The sequence below is a fragment of the Drosophila santomea genome, chromosome 2L, assembly GCF_016746245.2.
Source record: "Drosophila santomea strain STO CAGO 1482 chromosome 2L, Prin_Dsan_1.1, whole genome shotgun sequence".
Lineage (NCBI taxonomy): Eukaryota > Metazoa > Arthropoda > Insecta > Diptera > Drosophilidae > Drosophila > Drosophila santomea.
This window is the reverse complement of record NC_053016.2, coordinates 13,311,595-13,327,631: the sequence shown is the minus strand read 5'-3', so window position 1 is coordinate 13,327,631 and position 16,037 is coordinate 13,311,595. Positions and strand designations below refer to the sequence as shown.

General features: G+C 52.0%; 7 protein-coding genes across 7 annotated transcripts; 2 read left to right on the top strand and 5 right to left on the bottom strand.

Moving 5' to 3' along the window:
* Positions 1–23: 23 nt before the first annotated feature.
* LOC120458213 (myotubularin-related protein 2) lies at positions 24–2,200 on the bottom strand. Its single transcript, XM_039645792.2, has 2 exons — positions 553–2,200; positions 24–492 (listed from the first exon to the last, which is right to left on the bottom strand). The coding sequence occupies exons 1-2, from the start codon at positions 2,084–2,086 to the stop codon at positions 167–169; spliced, it is 1,860 nt and encodes a 619-aa protein (XP_039501726.2). The 5' UTR covers positions 2,087–2,200; the 3' UTR covers positions 24–166.
* Positions 2,201–2,412: 212 nt separating this feature from the next.
* On the bottom strand, positions 2,413–3,236 carry LOC120450611 (metallo-beta-lactamase domain-containing protein 1). The gene has a single exon (XM_039633750.2). The coding sequence runs from the start codon at positions 3,130–3,132 to the stop codon at positions 2,446–2,448; it is 687 nt and encodes a 228-aa protein (XP_039489684.1). The 5' UTR covers positions 3,133–3,236; the 3' UTR covers positions 2,413–2,445.
* Positions 3,237–3,469: 233 nt separating this feature from the next.
* Positions 3,470–6,536, top strand: LOC120443686 (FAST kinase domain-containing protein 1, mitochondrial). Its single transcript, XM_039622926.2, has 5 exons — positions 3,470–5,312; positions 5,367–5,646; positions 5,701–5,975; positions 6,029–6,224; positions 6,284–6,536. Exons 1-5 carry the CDS (start codon positions 3,572–3,574, stop codon positions 6,489–6,491), a joined length of 2,700 nt encoding a protein of 899 aa, XP_039478860.2. The 5' UTR covers positions 3,470–3,571; the 3' UTR covers positions 6,492–6,536.
* A 5-nt stretch (positions 6,537–6,541) lies between these two features.
* On the bottom strand, positions 6,542–11,387 carry LOC120443685 (phosphoribosylformylglycinamidine synthase). The gene is made up of 4 exons (XM_039622925.2): positions 11,251–11,387; positions 9,786–10,884; positions 7,444–9,720; positions 6,542–7,380 (listed from the first exon to the last, which is right to left on the bottom strand). The coding sequence occupies exons 2-4, from the start codon at positions 10,873–10,875 to the stop codon at positions 6,683–6,685; spliced, it is 4,065 nt and encodes a 1,354-aa protein (XP_039478859.2). The 5' UTR covers positions 10,876–10,884; positions 11,251–11,387; the 3' UTR covers positions 6,542–6,682.
* A 673-nt stretch (positions 11,388–12,060) lies between these two features.
* On the bottom strand, positions 12,061–13,438 carry LOC120443688 (protein slowmo). The gene is made up of 2 exons (XM_039622928.2): positions 13,314–13,438; positions 12,061–13,194 (listed from the first exon to the last, which is right to left on the bottom strand). The coding sequence occupies exon 2, from the start codon at positions 13,110–13,112 to the stop codon at positions 12,465–12,467; it is 648 nt and encodes a 215-aa protein (XP_039478862.1). The 5' UTR covers positions 13,113–13,194; positions 13,314–13,438; the 3' UTR covers positions 12,061–12,464.
* On the bottom strand, positions 13,436–14,050 carry LOC120443689. Its single transcript, XM_039622929.2, has one exon. The coding sequence runs from the start codon at positions 14,037–14,039 to the stop codon at positions 13,509–13,511; it is 531 nt and encodes a 176-aa protein (XP_039478863.1). The 5' UTR covers positions 14,040–14,050; the 3' UTR covers positions 13,436–13,508.
* Positions 14,051–14,196: 146 nt separating this feature from the next.
* On the top strand, positions 14,197–16,000 carry LOC120443687 (sesquipedalian-1). Its single transcript, XM_039622927.2, has 4 exons — positions 14,197–14,337; positions 14,404–14,739; positions 14,804–15,022; positions 15,538–16,000. The coding sequence occupies exons 1-4, from the start codon at positions 14,277–14,279 to the stop codon at positions 15,810–15,812; spliced, it is 891 nt and encodes a 296-aa protein (XP_039478861.2). The 5' UTR covers positions 14,197–14,276; the 3' UTR covers positions 15,813–16,000.
* Positions 16,001–16,037: the final 37 nt, after the last annotated feature.

The window sequence follows — 16,037 nt, the reverse complement described above, 5'->3', positions numbered from 1 at the left end:
TTTAATTAGTTTCGATAATGTGGTTGAAATTCCAGATGGGAAACTGTGACAATGCAGAATCGACCAGCTCTCCATTCAAGAAAACCTTTTATTTGGAATTAGAACGTAGTGCACAATAGGTGCGCTACATATGCGTACAAGTAGGGGGAATAGAAAAGCAATACTATTAGTGCATAGGCGAGGCCAGTCGCGTAGTTGTCTGCATGCTGTTGCTGCGGTTGTTCGACTTGAGCCGCAGCTCGTTCACGAGCTTAAATAGTTGGTCCTGCTTGGAGAGCAGTTCGCGGGTTCGCTGGCAGCCGTGCTGAGGAGCGCAAAGTCCAGGATTCCAGCGACAGTACAGGCCCTTCCACAGGCGAACGGATCTCACGCTGGCGATGGGACGCAGCACCAGCTCGGCCCCGTGTGTGAACGAGGGGAAAAGCGGATTCAAATACTGGTCCAGCGAAGAGTTGATGTGCGTCCACAAGGATGTTGTCTTATGCTTCAGATCTGCAATAAATGTGAGAATTACTTTCAATTACTTTGCATGCGAACCGCAATCAGTCTAACCTTCGGCCACACGCTCGGCCTCCGTGTTGCAGAGGAAGGTGCCAAATCGACACGAGTACAGGTGATCCACGATGGTTATCAGGAAGTGCTCGTTGAATTCGAACGCGTTGTTGAACTGCTGGCTAACCTGCCAGACGCTGTCGATGAACTGCAGGAACACTGGGGATCTGTCCGCATCCGAGTGCTTGTTGTCGCCGTGACCAATGCGTTGCTGGAACTTGTGGCCAAAGGAGAGCCACTCCTTCTCGATGAGAACCTCGAAGCCGCGCACTGTGCGATAGTGCGGATCGAGCAGCAGCATGGACAGGGCCGTCAGCTGGGCTGTGCGATCCCAGCCGTCCGAGCAGTGAACCACGACGGAGGTGCTCATGGTCTCCACCTTGTCAACGATCCTAACGGCACCGGCCAGGATGCACCTAATGTGCTTTAGCCACAGTGTGTTGTCGATGGCCGTCTGCCACTTGGAGTCGTCGGTGGTGGGGAAGCAAGCCTCCTTCACTTTGCGCAGACTCTCCCGCATCACGTGGATGTTATGAATGTCGAGGAAGTTGATTTCCACGTTCTTGTACGCGTCCTCCGACTCATAGCCGCCGCCCTTGGCCTTGTTGGCAATCGCATTTGCGCTTGGCCGTGCATCCATGATGGTCAACTTGTCTGACTGGGCGTTCGCCTCCATGATAAAGCTTAGGTACGCCTCATCGTCGGCATTCCGCTTGCCACTCACACCCACCAGCGGCTGGGAGCACCGCGTAATGGTCGCCTGGGTACGGGGATTCATCCAGGACAACACCGGCAGGCGGCAGCGCGAGCGAAACTGTGCCACGCGTCTCAGGAAATCATCGGAGGCCGCCTTGGGCACAGCCCACACGGCCGGATAGCTGTCGCAAATGGCGTAGGACTCGTTTAGCTTGGTCGCCCGCCACATGTCGTTGGGAACGCCCAAGCGCCGCAGCTCCGCCAGCGGCTCATATACCGCCCATCCGTCCCAGCCGCCGTTCCCGTTCACCGAGTTGGCCGCGGCGTGTGCGAATGCAAAGAGGCGTCCACTGTACGAGAGCGGAAAGGCATTGGCCTGCAGTTTCTCAAACACCGTCCTGCGCGAATGATTCTGCTGCTTGTGGGCGAAGCGCAGGTTTCGCATGTCCTTGCAGAATATCTCGATTCCGTACGAGTTCTCGCCGCGCGACGTGGCACCGCCAATCTTCTCCACGCGCGCGATCACGCCCAGAGGCACGTCGACGACGACGGGCGGCTCCTGATCCCGTAGAGGGAGCGACCGGAAGTAGAGGCGGTAGTTGGTTATGGTCAGGGCGCCGAACACGGGACCGCGGTAGGGACACACGTAGGTCACGTCGTTCTTCTGGTCCTGGTCCTCCTCGCCCTCCAGATAGCCGAAGGGCGTGTCCCGCAGAACGCCGTTCTCCCCGCCTCCGTGCTTGGAGCCCAGTGAACTGGACTTGGAGCTGCTGTCCAGGGAGTTGCTGCTGGCAGTCTTGGAGGCCAACTTGTCGGCCAGGCTCGCGGAGGGATCCATTGTGGGATGGACACGAGTGGTGTGCGGCTATTGTGTTGCTGGTTGTGCAGCTGTGTTTTCTTTTCCAATTGTTAGCTAAATGCAATTCACAAAAACTCATGCAGCAGTGCTGCCAACTCGCCTAATAATACAATCATCTGGAAAAATGTCCCATTCCTGGGGTAAAAGTACCAAAGGGCAATTTTCAAATGGCGCGAAATTTGATTTGTATTTATTTAAATATATATTCTTACGTTAGATACTTAGCTACGGCTGAAAAATTATAATAAAAATGCCTATGCTAGTAAATCCAAGTTTAAACAATTCAACGGGAATGCAATAACAACTTTACAACATAAATGTATTTTATTTTTATTAAATTAAATGCTAGAAGCGGCGTCTTTTTTTAGTTTACAGCGCATTTCTGGGGTGACAGGAAACATCGGTCCATGTCCTGGGACAATAAATTCGCACAGTTGTGCAATTTTACTGCGCTCCTCACGCTGGACCTTCTCGTTTTCGCTTCCAGCATCCATCCAAATGTTCTCGTCTTTGATGTCCTCGCGTCGCTCGAAAAGATCCCCGGTGATGCCGACGCGTCCTCCCAGCTGGGTGTTGTCCACAATCACGGAAACGCAACTGAGGGTGTGGCCCGGCGAGCGTCTCACTACCACCTCGGCATTCGAGTCCAGCGCCAGTTGCTCGTCCGGATTCCCACTGCCAAGGTGGTCCATGTAGAGGTCGTGATGCGAGGCACATGCGCCGACCAAATGCATGCGAGCCTTCTGAAACAGGTAGTTGCAACCGATGTGGTCAGAGTGTCCGTGGGAGCAGACCACCACGTGGATGTCATCGACACCCAGACCTTGCTTCACCAGCAACGAACGCAGGTGCTCTCCATCCCAGGCCGTCAGGGTGTCCACGATTATGTTGGTGCCATCTCGGCAACGGATCAGTGTGCAGGTGCAGTTAGCCCGCATGGCGGTCTCGTCTCCGTCTGCCTGGCGGGAGTAGCCCTCCTGCAGCACGAACACCTGGTTCCGTTGTGCAGGATCACTGTATGCCATTGTTCAGTTCCTTAAGCGTAATAAATTGTTTATTTAGTATTATCTATGCAGTTTAATTGTGAGCTGATTTTAGTCAGCTGCTTATCAGCTGTTGCAAGCAAACTGAAAAGCCAACTTTTGAACAACCTGTTGCAAACTGGAGCTGCCACATTTGGTTTAAATATTACTATTAAACAAAAAAGCTAAATATATTACAAATGGGGCAAATTTCCGAACAAAATCAAAGTATACCGCTAAAGAGCCGTTCAGGAAATATTATAAAGTGTACACTGTACATTTTTTATAAAAGATTTTCGTTTAGTATTGGTTTCAGTGTATGGTTAGTTATTACTATATGGCAACTCCAACACCATCTGGTCGCCAAAATCGCCTCACATGTTTATACGGCGTAATTTTGTTATTATTTAACGATTTCTGAATAAGCGCGAGATAAAGTGGCATGTATCTGAACCACCTGCCGCGGACACAATGCAAGTACCTACAGTACCTGTTGCAGGTGCGTCAGCTACAGCTCCTGCGACGGCACGTTAACATTGGCGCAAAGCCGCCCATTCAAACAGCTGCTTTGCTGCCGGCATTGGGACACAAACTGAGGAAGCACTCGCAGCTGGTAAACGGAGATATCCAGGACAAGTTTGGCGTGGCACGGGAGCCGGATGCTGTGCTAACCCGACTGGAGGAGGCCAAGACGGGTGACCAGCTGTTGGATGTGTTTGAGAGTTGTGATGGCCTGCAGAGCTTGCATGTAGTGGAGGGAATCTCTCTGATGTGGAGGCTATATCACGAAGCGGACCAGCCAAGTAGAGATGCCATCATGGAGCGCGTGCTGCTTAAAGTGCTAGCAACGTTGAGCCCCCATGTACACCAACTGGAGATCAATGATCTCAGTAGGTGCTACCTGTACCTGCGCAAAATGCACATACCAAACTCGGAGCCAGTCGTGGAGGCCCTGCTGACGAGAGCTCTTCACCTAATCGAGGGACAAGTGGATAATGAAGTCGTTCCCTTGACCGCTTTATCTCGCCTCTCGGTGGGAATCAACTTGGAACGCGACTTCTTCACTCCGCTTGTGTGTAGGAACTTTGTGCCGCACCTGGAGCATCATATAAATCGGTGCCACAGCGAGGAGCAGGTTCGCCTTCTGTCCACATGCCTCTTTCAGTTGCACTTTCTCATTGACGACGAACTGATTAGACGCTTCAAATTGCGCTTGACTGAATTGATGCAAAGCGGCGTCGTAAGCTATAAAACCCCTAAGGCTCTTCTTAAGGTGGTCCACATGCTGAATATTCCAGTGTGGTCACAGAATCATACCCAATTGATTCGGGACGTCATGTTGGCATTGCGACCTTGCATCCACCAGATAGAGTCTGCAGATCTAAAGAGCATGTGCCGTGCGTTTCTGCACCACCAAGAACCCGCCGCACTGATGGAGCCGCTCCAGAAATCCCTTGAAAAGTTGCTGCAGGATGAAAGCTCAGCTGACGCCCTGTCGTGTGCAGTTCCCTTTGCCACGCCCCTGCAAAGAGATAAGTACTTGCATCATTTTAGGGAACTGCTCTACTCCGAAGAGGCCTGGCTGCTCCCCAATGCGAGCGGACACTTCTTCAGTGTACTGCGTGCATTAAAGGTCTCCGACATTGGGCTCTGCAACACATACTGGTCAGGAGTTATACGAGAGCTGGAGTCCAGTCCGGAGGAGCAGTCACACCTGCGGTTCCTGAAACACTGCCAACGCTACATGAACTTTAATAACAACCTGGGAGGCACCTACCGTCACTTGGAACTGGAGCGAAAGTTAAGTCGCATGTGCATGACTGCTATGGAGGAGGACATTGCGGGAAGGCTGCCAGCGAAGTTCGCACGACTTGCATCCTTTGTGCTAGCCTACGGACAGACTCCCCTGGCCTGGAAAAAGTTTCCCAACTTTCTGTTAAGCAAAATGCTCGCCATGGCTCCCCAGCTTGCCATCCAGGATTGCTTTCTTCTCAGTCGGGGCATGCAAATAGCCAGCGAACTACGCTTTCGCCAGCATCTTCCGTCACTAATTGGCATGCAGCTCTCCACTATGGACAGCATTCTCATTGCTTGTGCTGAGAGGCACTTGAGTGATGCCGAAAAGGACCCTCTGAATGCCAGCGAGTTGAGCATGATTGTCAGAACACTCAGTCATCGCAAGAGTAAGATGATAACTTCGGTTCAATTGAAATATAAATAATGGTATACCTTTACAGAGCTGAAGAACACTGTGGTTTACAACCAAGCTTTGGCACAGTACAAAAGCCTGCACTGCAAGGATCTCAATTCTCGGGTGGTTCGAGACATGGCTTACAACTTCAACGCTTCCAATTTCTTTGTTCCCGAGCTCCTAGAGTCCATGTTCGCCTACATTTCCGAACAGCACGAGCACGTAACCGGCGACACAGTGGAGAAAGTGTTGACTTGTTCGTACAATTTGGGCTACATGCCAGCATCCGATGAGGCTTTAAACCACGCCTCCGAAGTGTTGCTAAGGTGGGCATAAACATTCCTAAAATGTTCAAATCTAAAATGTTATATTCTCTTCAGAGACTTTGACCAGATGAGTGGATTGACGATTGTCCAGGCTTGTCTAGCACTGTGCTTCTACAAATCAATACCTGAGCAGCTAATCAATCAAGTGTTCTGCGTGAAGTTCATTCAGCGAATCGAGGATGAAATACAGGTCTGCTACTCAAAAGCAACTTATCCCGAAAGGGTCCTTAACCTGGTTATGCAATTGAATCGCACCGTATGCCTGGACTTTCCCGAGGCCAATGTGCCCTGGTTTCAACAGAACTACATCGAGGCGCAGATCAGCAAAAGTAATCCATAACTGTCATTCTCCTATATGTTCTTAATCATATATTCCTTATAGAATCAGTGATACCTACTGAGTCCACAGCAGAGGTGAAGCACCTGCTGCAGCAGCTTCTTCAGAATGACAACCACTTCCGCTGCAACCACACTACTCCCTACGGCTACCAAATAGACTTTGTGATACATTTCGATCGGGATCGGAAGCCCATTCCAGCACCTCCCGTGGAAGCCACCATGCTGGATCGCATAACCAAGTTGGCACTCAAACGAAAGTGGTCTTATTCATGTATTTTATTAATGACTCCAATTTCAGAGTGGCAATACTCCTGCTGAAGCTCGACTCTTTTTGTGAAAACGATCTGACTGCCTTGCGAGGTCCCGAGTCTTTGAAGATGAGACATCTAGAGATGATGGGCTACAAGGTGATGCAAATCAACGAACACGACTGGAACTCCAAGTATATGACTTCCACAGCAGCTAAGGCCAACTACCTTAAGTGCTTGTTACAAATTTCACATTAGCTTTCATTTGTTTCCGTCGCGACGGCATTACTTTAGCAAAAGTATGTTTATTTGAGTTAAAAAGTTGATTAGGTATTTAGGTTTATTTTATAAAAATAGTAAAGAAATTCGTGTATTGTATATTGTATTTGGATGTATCAGGTCATAAAAGCCAAGAGTGTATTTAACTGCTTTCAATTCCTCTAGAATGGCTATTTATCCGACTGGACACACCAGTTGTAGGCGTTGTTAAACATAATCTGCCAAGGACTTTCCGACTGTGTGGGGGAAACTTCGAACGAAGATGGCACATAGGGCCACTGGTACATGGAGGAGCATCGCTCAGGATGTGGCATTAGGGCCAAGTGACGCCCATCAGTCGAGCAAAGGCCAGCAATTCCCTGAGGACTGCCGTTCGGATTAAGCGGATAGAGTTCCGTGGGCTTGCCTTCATCATCAACATATTGGAGTGTCACCAGCTGTTCCGACTGCAGTTGGCTAATGAGTTTCTCGTCCCGGAATGCAAAGCGACCTTCACCGTGGGCCACCCAACAGCCCAGCACCAGATCCTTCATACTTTCGAGCATGATTGAGCGATTGCTTGGGATCTTCACGGTGGCCCAACGACACTCAAATCTCTGCGATCTGTTATGCAGCAGGGCCACGTCGGGATCTGCACCCACCTCGCTTCCCGAGCTGCCCACAAATCCAATGAGAGTCATCAGCTGGCAACCATTGCAAATGCCCAAGGAGAAGACATCCTGACGACGCTTGAAAGCCTCGAACTGCGGCAACAAGCGGGGATTGTGGAGGATGTTTGCTGCCCAACCCTTTGCGGATCCCAAAGTATCCGCATAGCTGAAGCCGCCCGGGAAAATCAGTCCACGGTATTGGGAAACGCTAGCGGTGCCTGAAAGAATAAATGAATTGGATAAGTCATTTCCCTATTGAAAGAATTTACCATTGAGCCTACCTTGAAGGAGATCCGACATGGTCACATCGTGAACCTCGAAGTTTGCCCTCAGCAGGCAGGCCATCATCTCACGCTCACTGTTGACGCCCTCCTCACGGAGAACGGCCACGCGAACTGGAGCGGAGGATCGCTTGAGAGCTAGCTCGGCCTGCAGATTCTGTGGTCCCCTATACTGAGGGGCTTGGCGGTACTCAAGGCTATTGTACTCTGCCTCGGCGCACTCCGGGTTGGCCTGAAGCTTTTCCAGCTCGTAACTGGTTCGCTCCCACTTCTTGTAGAGCACACGAAGTGGCTGATCCAGCAGCTCTGACTTGCCGTTCTTGAGCACCACTCTCGAATCGAGTCCAAATCCATCGGTTTCACCCAAATAGTAGTTTGGTACTCCTGCCTTTTCGTAGGAGGATCGAACTCGTTCCAGGTCTGTGTCCAGTACTTCCACCACCCATCCACACTCCTCGGCGAAGAGAAGAGCTAGTTCGGGACGATTAAGCTTCTCAACAACTTTATCGAAGTTCTTGAGCTTGGCCAAGGGCTCCGATAGATCCACTTTCAGGCCACTCAATCCTCCGATGGCCATCTCCAATAGGCAGACCAGCAAACCTCCGTCGCTGACATCGTGTCCTGCCTGAAGAAGTCCTTCGCCCAACAAGGATTGAGTAACTGCAAATGCTTTGCCCAGCAGATCACTTCTTGTCAAGTTTGGCGCCTCCTTGCCCTGCTGCGCGTATGCCTGAGCCAGAGCCGATCCACCGAGGCGAGCGCTGTTCTCCAGATTTATCCAGAGCAAGGAAGTCTTCGAGCCCGCGCCAGGTCCTTTCAGATCAGGCGTAACCTTTAGCCGCACATCCGGGCAGGGGGCATAGGTGGAGATGACGAGAGTACCAGGGGACTTTATTGTCTCTCCGCCCACCTTAGCCGCCATGGACAGAGAGTCCTTTCCGCCATCGATGGCGATGTGCAGCTCCTCAAGAATCTGACAGAGCTCCTTGCAGGCGTCGAACATCCTGGCACCCTCGCCAGGCAGCTTTGCAGCCCACATCCAGTTGCCAGAGCACTTGACGTCCGCCAGTTCGCTGATCTTAACAAACACCAGGTTACTCAGCGCTTCAGCCACACACATCCTGGCCATTGCAGCCGGATCGAGGAGTCCCTTCAGTGGCTGGGTTCCAATGGATGTGGCGATTCCAGAGTGGCTAAAGTGGGAGACGGTGGTTAACGCGTAGTCCGAAAGCGGAGCTTGCAGCGGTCCCACGCACTGTTGCTGTGCGATCAATCCTCCGACGCAGCGATCCACCTTGTTGGTCAGGAAACGCTTGCTACCGACTGCCACTAAGCTGAGAACTCTCTCCAAGGCTTCGTTCAGAAGCAGGTCTTTCGGCAGACTCAACTCCTTGAGCGGCGTCTGCTCGCGTTTCAAGTCGTACGTTCTCTTGGGCATGTCGCCCAAAACGTACTTAAGTTCCAAGTCGAACGGTGAGACTGCGCTGCGATTGGACTCGTTCAAAGCCTGTTCCAGATCCTTGGGGGCAGACTTCTCCAGCAGCGTTACTCGGCCATCTCCCGTCACCACTCCCACGAAGCTAATGGGACAACGTTCACGCCGGCAGATCTTTTCCAGCAGCTCGCGTTGATCAGCGTCGCAGAGAATGGCGTTGTTTTCCTGGTACTCGGCTCCCCACAGTTCGAGGGCAGTGATCGTGGGATCGCCGAGTTGGAACTCCTTGGAGAAGATAACAGCTCCGGCGAAGCCTGGTTCCACCAGCTCCTTGAGCACGTTGCCGTTGCCGCCAGCTCCCTGGTCATGGATGGCCAGGATTGGGTTTTGGTCGCCCAGTTCTAGACAGGCTCGCACCACGCGGTTCAACTTGTTCTCCATTTCGGCGTCTCCTCGCTGCACGGCGTTGAAGTCCAGTTCAGCATCTCCGGAACCTTGGATCTCCACGGAGCTTGCGGCGCCGCCACCCACTCCTATCCTGTACACTGGGCCCCCGATTTTGGCCAGCAACTGACCACGAGCCGGCGGCAGCTTCTCGCGCATGGAAGCGGGCATGGTCCCCAGGCCACCACTGAACATGATCGGTTTCACGTACTCATCACGCTGGCTGGCATCAGCCGCACTGCTCAGTCCGTAAGAGAGGGCAAAGCCGGAGATCACTGGCTCGCCGAACTTGTTGCCGTAGTCGGAGGCGCCATTGCTCGCCTCTATGAGCACCTGAAGTGGTGGCGCAAACGTCGCAGGGTATTTATAGTCCGAAGGCTCGTACGGCTGTTTGTAGCCTGCAAGGATACGTAAGTCGTTACCAACCAATAGCAATAAGGTACACAATTGATCAAATGCTCACCTGGAATGTGAAGAGCGCCTACACAGTAGCCAGCGGTGCCAGCGATCGGCACGCCTCCTCTGCCCACGCCCTGGACATCGCGCAGTCGTCCGCCAGTGCCGGTAGTGGCTCCACTGAAGGGTGCCACTGCAGTGGGCATGTTGTGGGTCTCCGCCGTGAAAATCAGGTCGGACTGCACGCCCTGCAGACGCACTGCACCGGGAGCGACGACGCAGGACGGGACTATGGCCTGGTGTCCGAATCCCACCATGGCGCTGCTGTTGTCGCTGAACTTAATGGTGTTGTTGGAGTTCGTGTGGGCCTGCGTGTCCATGATCATGCGAATCAGCGACTTGGGCTGCTCCACCCCGTCGATCACCATGCGTCCGCGGAAAAACCAGTGACGCGAGTGCTCACTGTTGCTCTGGGCGCAGTCGAAGAGCTCCACAGTGGTGGGATTGCGGCCTAGCTCCTTGGCAAACAAGTCGTGGTAGTAGTCCAAATCAAAGTCGTTGAAGGCTAAGCCGAGCTCCTGATTAATCCGCTCCAGCGCCGCCCTTCCCTCCTCCAAAACGGGCACGAAATGCCAGTTGGCCTGACGCTCAGGTAGCTGCTCGTCAAAGCTCGCCTTGGGGGTGTTCTCCTCGGTGTACAAGCACTGGGTCATGCGATCGCCGAGCAGCGGAACGAACTTGGCTGCCTCCGGCACCTTTGATCCCTCGTCAAAAGTAACCAGATAGCGGGTGGAAGTTTCCACCCGACGCACCTCAGAGTAGCCGAGATTCTGGAATATGTTCACGCAGTTGGTGGAGTACGGCGTGGAGAAGTTAAAGCGCGGTCCGATCTCCAGGAGCAACTGCCTCGGTCCTCTCGACTGCAGGGCAGGTTGCCTGGACAGGCTCTGGCCATTGCTCAGCGGCTGCTTCACCAGCCACACCAGCAGCTCGTCCAGGGCCAGAGAGTGCTCTGCCTGGGCGCTGTACTCCAGATGATAGCAGCGCTCCATGCGCACGGACACCACGGCGGCGTCCTCCTCGCGCAAACGGCGCAGGACACCCTGCTCCTCGGCCGCGGAGTGGGCCTGCACATCGTAGAAGCGAAGGATGACCATGTCGTGGGGCTGCAAGAAACGAAATGCTGATTGAGTACTGACAGTGTGCACTCCTCGCTCGTCGAATCGCGAATGATCTTGGGGAGTTGCGAAGCGGTTGACGACCAGTGGGGCCGTGCCCACGCTGGGGGTTATCAACTGGCGGCACCTATACCACAGCCCACATCCCACAACAGCGGATCAGGTTACAGCCGAGCGGAATCGATGGAATCGCCTGCAGCAATCGCTGCACTGGCGTCACAACTTGTTTTTTGTTTTTGTCCGCCTGGGAGTTTGCTGATAAGCCAGCGTAAACATATTTTCCATTGCGAACGGAAACCAGCCCGGCTGAATGGTCGGAATTCAGTTAAAATGTAAATAATAAACGCCAACTACCCCAAATTGAAGCACAATAACACTGAGCGGAGCACACGTGCGTCTCAATTGCAAATTACGATCGTTTTGGGGCTTCAGCTCGGTTTCCCCTCACTCCGCGGTTCAATCCACCACACCGCTCGCTCACCGGTTGGCCAGTGCTGCACAGCGATGGGGCCGCCTAACATTCAAATTAACCCTTAGGCGGGCACAGCTTTGAAAGCTTACGATCATTGTACTCATTGCGTAACATGCAAGGGTTAATGCTATAGGGGTTCAATGAACTAAAAACTTTGACTGTAATTCATATGGACTACTTGGTTATTTATAATTAATGCTTAAGACAACTTCTAAATCTTAATAAAGAAGTTACATCTGTTGATATGTTAGGTACTCCTACCCACAATAATATACAAATGTACTCAAAAAGATATAACCATAGCGATTTGATCAATGAACTTGTTTCCAAGTACTCACTTTTCCCTTTATCAGTCCGCCTGTTCAAACACATTCTCCGCCACTGATAACCCTGATAAGCGTTACATATATCTGTCTCCAGCTCTTCGAGCTAACTATGCACACAGTTGGTGAGCCACAGACGGTTTCTAGGCACGTGTGCTCGTAGTGACATGCGAATGAAACAGCCGCCAAAATCGCCAATCGCGTATGTATAAAAAAACCCACAAATCGGCTTTCTTGGGTTTTATTTATACACAGAATGCTCGAATGCTTCGCTGCAGTTGCAGTTCTGAACGCAATACAAATACAAAAGGCGCAGTACACATGTGTGCGGCGAATTAAAATTAAACAATTGAACTTGACACTGGCTGGTCGTAGGCAAATATGTCGTTTAATTGCTCCTCTCGTTCTTCGAAATCTGCGGCGGTTTACAAAGCTTACATTGACTATGTACTTTAGGTATATTGATCTGCATAGATGGGGGCCAGCACTAGCGTGAGCTCCCTCCAGTTCTGCCATTCGGGGACTTCTTATCGGCCGTCGGTCAGCAGAGATGACTCATATAGTAGCCGGGTCGTTCGAAAGGGAGTTATTATTATAAAATATATGCATTGAATGGCTTGAGAATAGAAGAAAGTGTTTGCTGTCCCACGTGTTGCTAGATGTCCATCTTGCCATCGATTAATTAGTTGTACTAAAACGGCGACCTAACGCCATCTAAATAATTCACTACTGAACAGCCCCCGCGCGACCTTGCACTGTCGCCTCGTCGCCACCTACGTAATGTGCATCGCCTTCGCCGCCTTGGCGGCCTGCGAACTAATCTCGTCCATGCTTTTCCTCGCGCTCTCCGTCACCTCGTCGATGGAGCGCCGTGTGTTGTGCAGAAGTTCGTCGGTGCCGCGGGCGATGCCCTTGACCTCCGTGTTTATCAGCCCAATCACCCACTCCAGGCCCTGGCGTCCCTTGCCCGCATTTGTGCTAATGGTCGAGGTGAGCAGGTCCTCCATGTAGTGGGACAGAGGCACACCGAAGACGGTCACTGTGGCCTCCTGCTTGAGCAGCGTCTTGCTAGCGTCCGACGGATGCGGTTCATAGTAGAGCACCTCGTCCACGCTGATGTTGCGGCAGAAGGTGAGGTTGTTTGTCTTCAGCACCATCTGCTTGCGCTCCGGATCCACTGTGGAGCGCTCGCTGGCGAAACAGGTCTTGGCCGTGCCGATCAGCGCGTGCGTCCACTTGGGGAAGTACCACTTGGACTGGACCAGGCGATGCGTGTGCAGCACACCGTCCACCACACGGCGCTCAACCACGTCCGTGCCAATGATGGAGGGCGTCATCGGGTTAGGGTACTTGCGCCACGCCGCCTGCGTGACCGTCTCCCAAGGGTGGTTGAATATGTGCTCCGATGTCCAGATTTTCATTATGCAAGCGCCGTTGTCGTCACCGTCGGGATGTCGGGCTGTGTATCCTAAATGGGCAGCCGAGATGTGGGCTGACCTGAGCCTGCGGGGGCAGACGGAATGGAATGAAACGGGGGGAGCGTTAGCTGAAGTACACGGCACGAATTTTGACGGCAATCTCGAAATTATTGAATATTTCCGAGACAAGTTACGAGAGCTGACCTTTACTCGTGCTGTGCTGCTAGAGATGACACTGGCTCCGATACACAGCGTTATCGCTGGGGAGTGCATGCGCATGGAGTGGACACACTGGTGCGAAAAAAGCAAGTGCCGCTAGCACCCTGTTTCGGTAACTTATTTATTAATTTATGTACTAAAGAATCTAATGGTTTCACTCTGCCGTTGCACGGCAGCAACCTATTCCGGCCCGAAGGTGCGTGCGTATTTTTCGTAGGGCAGCTTGTCCAATCGCTGCAGACGGCTCTGCACGAATTCGCGAAACTTGTGCATTACAGCGGCATCCGACGCTATTAACTTCCTCTCCTCGTCGATGATCTCCGCCAGCTGTTCGTCGCTGTCCGCCGCCGCCCGACGTGCCACCGAGCGCTCCAGACGAGTGCTGATCTGGTTGACTATCTTCTCGCTCTCGTAGTCCATTATTTTGGCCAGCGCCTTGGCCGGTGTGCGTCTCGGATTGCGCGACTCGGGAATGGTTGAGGCATCCAGGTCCGCCCCCTCTCTCACCGCCAGTGTGTGCAGCTCCTGCTGCTGCTGCTGCTCCGGCTCCTGATTTGTTTGTTCAATGTACTCCGCCAGCGAGGGCTCATCCGGATGCAATTCGCTGAGCGTCGAGTTGTTTTGAAAGTTGGTCAGGTGGAAGGTGCCATTGGTGTCGTAGAACTTGTAGCCCAGCATCTCCAGCGCTATTTCCGTGAGTAGGTACGACATTTCGCAGGATTCAAACTTTGTTTGTGTTTGCTATCACATCGACAAGAAGAAATTCCGCATCCAGCAATCGATAACCGGCGGAGGTGTGGCAGCACTGGCCATCAGCTGTTCGCGCAGCGTCAATTGTTTCTCGATTTACATTTTTTTACCTGTTCATCACAATAATAAGAGGCGAGAGAAAGAAATAGGACACCAATATTCGCTTTTGCTTCGAATGCATCCCGAGACAGTGCAGCCATGAAGATCAACGAGAAGAACCTGTACGTGTTCGCGAGGACGCCGCCCTTTGACATGGAAGGTATAACGAGCCTTTTCGCTCGTCTATTAATAATCATAATCCCATAATCGCCGAAACGCCTTGCAGGCTTCCTCAACAAACGGGGCGAGGTCAACAAGGCCTTTCAACGCCGCTACTTTGTGCTGAAGGGCAACCTGCTCTTCTACTTCGAGTCGCGCTTGGACAAGGAGCCCCTGGGGCTCATCATTGTCGAAGGCTGCACCATTGAGCTGTCCAACGAGGTGGATAACTACTGTTTCGAGATCGCCTTCAACGGCAACCGCACCTACATCCTCGCCGCCGACAACCAGGAGAGCATGGAGACGTGGATGAAGGCGCTTACCTGCGCCGGCTACGAGTACAAGCGCATCATCCTCGCCGAGCTGAAGCGACAGCTGCAAGAAATGGAGGACTCGAGAAACAGTGAGACTGCACTGGACCTAATCCCATAATCCCTGTGCACTAATCCGCTTCGTTTAACCCACAGAGATGCTCGGCAGCGCCATTGACGGACCGCAAAGTGCCACGGAGAGTGCGAAGCCCAGACCGCCGCCCAGACGGACGAATCCATTCAACAGACCCGCTCCTCCGCCACCAGACAGCTCGCTGAGGGGTGGGGTAGTCATGTCACCCCTGCCATTTATCAACGGATACTTCGGATCAAGCAACGCGCGGCTGCAGCAGGAGAAATTGATGAGCCAGCAAGGTATACACTAGATTCCTGCTTAATGTATTTACTCCTTAAATGTATGTATAATGCTGTTGACTGTGGGTATAGATATGCAGAAAGTAGTTGAACGGATGAATCACCACTTTTTGGGTTTTTATGGAGAATGATTACACCGATCATTGTGCCTGCATAAATTGTGGTTCTTGGATCCATGTGATTTTAAGAAGTTCTTTTCAACGGAGACAAAATAGTTAAAAAAAAACTAAAAAAATTTCAGTTTAACGGCGTAGGGAATTGTAAACACAATCATACAGCATTTGTGGCCCCAAAACCCAGCTGTTGTGCACCATCACAACGTGAGTCTACCGTTAGTAAGCGTTAGAGATAAGGGCAGAATGCTCCCAGTATAATCCGAGCTTCGATTGCCAGCTTATCGTTGCCATTTACTCGGAGCCAATCTTGTTTAGTCAGCGAAATGTCACTGGGCGATATTCTCTGCAAAATCTGTTGCATATTCCCAAAGCCAGGCTACAGGCACTTTCTACTTGCAGATGCTAACGGAAACGGAAGCCCCAGTGGAACGCCCAGGGCTCAGCGCCGTCCCACACCCGCTCCTGGTATCGCCAACAGCGTCTTCTACCCCGACGCCCGGGATCAGGGAGCGGTCAACAACAATCACAGCACCATCAGCGCTGCCGAGCGCCAGCGTCGGCAGGTCAAAGCACTGGAGGAGTTCGCACGCAACCACGAGCGCTTTCGCAGGGAACTGATGCCAGATGTGTCCGCTTACCGCGAGCGCCAGGGACAGCCGCTCATACAGTTGTGATGTAGGAGTGGGCTGCTCCAACAAGAAGCCAATGTATTACCCGTTTTGTGCTAAATCAAATACGTTTCAAATGAACTATGCTTAATTTCCATACATGTGTTTGTTTTTTGAATAAACAAAACTTTAGATATAACAATTATGACACTTCTGTGTTCAACGCACTCAGTAAAAAGGCAAACTAATAATAATTATGAATTTATTTTCACTTGGAGTGGTTAAATTATG

Bases quoted from the DNA above. Each gene is read 5' to 3' on its own strand.
- LOC120458213 (XM_039645792.2), bottom strand. From the start codon at position 2,086: ATGGATCCCTCCGCGAGCCTGGCCGACAAGTTGGCCTCCAAGACTGCC. The intron at 493-552 runs GTTAGACTGATT...CATTTATTGCAG, and splicing joins GGCCGAGCGTGTGGCCGAAG to ATCTGAAGCATAAGACAACA.
- LOC120450611 (XM_039633750.2), bottom strand. From the start codon at position 3,132: ATGGCATACAGTGATCCTGCACAACGGAACCAGGTGTTCGTGCTGCAG.
- LOC120443686 (XM_039622926.2), top strand. From the start codon at position 3,572: ATGTATCTGAACCACCTGCCGCGGACACAATGCAAGTACCTACAGTAC. The intron at 5,976-6,028 runs GTAATCCATAAC...TATTCCTTATAG, and splicing joins CGAGGCGCAGATCAGCAAAA to AATCAGTGATACCTACTGAG. The intron at 6,225-6,283 runs GTTGGCACTCAA...CTCCAATTTCAG, and splicing joins ATGCTGGATCGCATAACCAA to AGTGGCAATACTCCTGCTGA.
- LOC120443685 (XM_039622925.2), bottom strand. From the start codon at position 10,875: ATGGTCATCCTTCGCTTCTACGATGTGCAGGCCCACTCCGCGGCCGAG. The intron at 9,721-9,785 runs GTGAGCATTTGA...GTATCCTTGCAG, and splicing joins AGGCGCTCTTCACATTCCAG to GCTACAAACAGCCGTACGAG. The intron at 7,381-7,443 runs GTAGGCTCAATG...TTATTCTTTCAG, and splicing joins CATGTCGGATCTCCTTCAAG to GCACCGCTAGCGTTTCCCAA.
- LOC120443688 (XM_039622928.2), bottom strand. From the start codon at position 13,112: ATGAAAATCTGGACATCGGAGCACATATTCAACCACCCTTGGGAGACG.
- LOC120443689 (XM_039622929.2), bottom strand. From the start codon at position 14,039: ATGTCGTACCTACTCACGGAAATAGCGCTGGAGATGCTGGGCTACAAG.
- LOC120443687 (XM_039622927.2), top strand. From the start codon at position 14,277: ATGAAGATCAACGAGAAGAACCTGTACGTGTTCGCGAGGACGCCGCCC. The intron at 14,740-14,803 runs GTGAGACTGCAC...TTTAACCCACAG, and splicing joins AATGGAGGACTCGAGAAACA to AGATGCTCGGCAGCGCCATT. The intron at 15,023-15,537 runs GTATACACTAGA...TTCTACTTGCAG, and splicing joins GAAATTGATGAGCCAGCAAG to ATGCTAACGGAAACGGAAGC.